This window comes from Pangasianodon hypophthalmus, chromosome 3 (genome assembly GCF_027358585.1).
Source record: "Pangasianodon hypophthalmus isolate fPanHyp1 chromosome 3, fPanHyp1.pri, whole genome shotgun sequence".
NCBI lineage: Eukaryota > Metazoa > Chordata > Actinopteri > Siluriformes > Pangasiidae > Pangasianodon > Pangasianodon hypophthalmus.
Genome location: NC_069712.1, coordinates 1,832,501 through 1,835,000, shown reverse-complemented (window position 1 = coordinate 1,835,000; position 2,500 = coordinate 1,832,501). Strand labels below are relative to the sequence as shown.

Here is a 2,500-nt window from a genome sequence, read left to right as displayed (position 1 = left end):
AAGTGAGATGGAGTGAGGGGAAGTGAGACGAGTGAGAGGGAGTGAGAGAGTGTGAGATGGAGTGAGACGGAGTGAGAGTGAGTGAGAGGAAGTGAGAGTGAGTGAGAGGGAGTGAGAGTGAATGAGAGGAAGTGAGAGTGAGTGAGAGGGAGTGAGAGTGAATGAGAGGAAGTGAGAGTGAGTGAGAGGAAGTGAGAGTGAATGAGAGGAAGTGAGAGTGAGTGAGAGGGAGTGAAAGTGAATGAGAGGAAGTGAGAGTGAGTGAGAGGAAGTGAGATGGAGTGAGACAGAGTGAGGCGAGTGAGAGGGAGTGAGAGAGTGTGAGATGGAGTGAGATGGAGTGAGAGGAAGTGAGATGGAGTGAGACAGAGTGAGGCGAGTGAGAGGGAGTGAGAGAGTGTGAGATGGAGTGAGACAGAGTGAGGCGAGTGAGAGGGAGTGAGAGAGTGTGAGATGGAGTGAGACAGAGTGAGGCGAGTGAGGCGAGTGAGATGGAGTGAGATGGAGTGAGAGGAAGTGAGATGGAGTGAGACAGAGTGAGGCGAGTGAGAGGGAGTGAGAGAGTGTGAGATGAAGTGAGGGAACAGACAGGAAGCTGTGATACTGTATGAGTGTGTATTAGATAACTACAGAAGCCTCTGTGACCTTAAATACGAAGAATAACAGAATAAACACTTTTAAAGAACTCGGAGCCGGTCACAGACACGCGCCGTGCGGAGAACACGTTCTGCGTACAGAACCGCAATGATGCGTACAGAGAACCTGAGTAGAGGAAGGCTAATGTAACGACTCGACCCTTTTTACTAAGTACCAAGAGAGCTAACAGTTAAATGCTCCAAAGCTTAGAACCCTTTCCAAGAGCTAAAGAGTTAAACTCAGGTTCTTGGTTCTAAGAAGGTAATAATGAGCAATTAGTATGCTTACTTACCCAGTTAATACACACACTCTTAGAAAAAAAGGTTCTTCTTGCGTTCTTTAAAGGTTCACTGGACAATTAAGGGTTCTTCAGGAAAAGGGTTCCACTTGGAAACACTTTGTTGTGGGGTTCTACACAGAGTTCAGAGTTTTATGAAGTTTACTATGTAGAAACACACTACCGCTCATTAGCACCTTCAAGGGTTCTTTAAGGGTTCCTTCGAAAAATAAGGTTTTCTAGATTCCAAAAAGGGTTCTACCTGGAAAGACTTTGTTGTGAAGTTCTACACAGAACCTTTGAGAGTTCTAATTTTTTTTTTTTTAGAGTTTTTCTTACTAGGTAGAAACATCACATTCAATCATGCACGCTTTGTTATTCAACGGATCTTTAAGAGTTTAATGAGGAAATAAGGGTTCCTAGCGTCCAAAAAAGGGTTCTACTTGGAAACATGCTGTCATCGGTTCCTTTAGATAACCTTTGAGGGTTCTAAATTTTTCAAGAGTGTAACTCGAGGTAGAAACACCACTTTTAATTATTCACACTTCATTATTCAAAGGTTTTTAAGGATTCCTTGGAAAAATAAGAGTTCCTAACTTTCCAAAAAAGGGTTCTTTGTGAAGTGTTACACTGTTAGAAATTCGCAACTTTACAGTGTTACACTGTTACAACAATAAAACGCTACTCTGTTACAATGTTAGTGTTCAACGGTGCAACATTAGTGTTACGATGTTACAATATTACACTCTTGCAACATTGCAATGTTACAGTGTTACACTGTTGCAAATATGCAACTTTACAGTGTTAGTGTTACAATGTTACGACAATGAAACAGTACTCTGTTACAACGTTACAACTTTACAGTGTTACAACTGATAACAGCCAGCAAGAGACACCATAATAAATCCTTACGCTTTAAAGTCCATAATAAAGCCCTTCACATGTGTGTATACATACACAGTATGTGATTTTTCGGGATGTGTGTGTGTGTGTGCGTGTGTGTGTGTACCTGCAGTATGTAGCCCCGGACGTAGTCTCTGAGGGTCCAGCCGAGGCCGTGCAGGATGTGCAGCACCTCGTCCTGCTTGAGGACGCTGAACAGACGGTCCAGCAGGATCTTGAGGCGAACAGGAAGTGCGTGTGTTCCGTACAGCATCAGACTGCTGATGTCAAACACCACGTTGGACTGAACGATCTCCACCTGGGACGGGTGGTACAGGTGCTGCGTACTCAGCTTATCCAGAGCTGCGGCATCACACACACACACACACACACACACACACACACACACATGTTCAGACTTCTTTACTGAGGACCAGCAACATGTTTTGGTTCAGTTTTTGGTCTTGTTACAGAAATAAAGAAATTAAGTAACGAAAAAAAACAACAAAACAAACAACCTTTTAGTCTGGAATTTTAAAAATATGTTTTATTTCTTCCGTATTTATTGTTTTGTTTATTTGTTAGTAAAACTTTTATATCACCATGTTTCAGGAAATAAATAAATATTTATATAAAATATTATCATTGTTTTTGGTTCTGTTTTTGTGTTGTTAAAGAAATAAAGAAACCAAAGAAACAAACAAA

The 2,500-nt window shown here is 41.7% G+C and overlaps 1 protein-coding gene across 3 annotated transcripts in view; it reads right to left on the bottom strand.

Moving 5' to 3' along the window:
• Positions 1–2,500, bottom strand: part of bnc2 (basonuclin 2) — a 204,030-nt gene that overhangs the window by 60,712 nt on the left and 140,818 nt on the right. For all 3 annotated transcript variants that reach the window (XM_034302883.2, XM_034302884.2, XM_026911049.3), the window contains one exon: positions 1,923–2,158. In XM_034302883.2, coding sequence (XP_034158774.2) covers positions 1,923–2,158 — 236 coding nt within the window. The remainder of the gene's footprint in view (positions 1–1,922; positions 2,159–2,500) is intronic.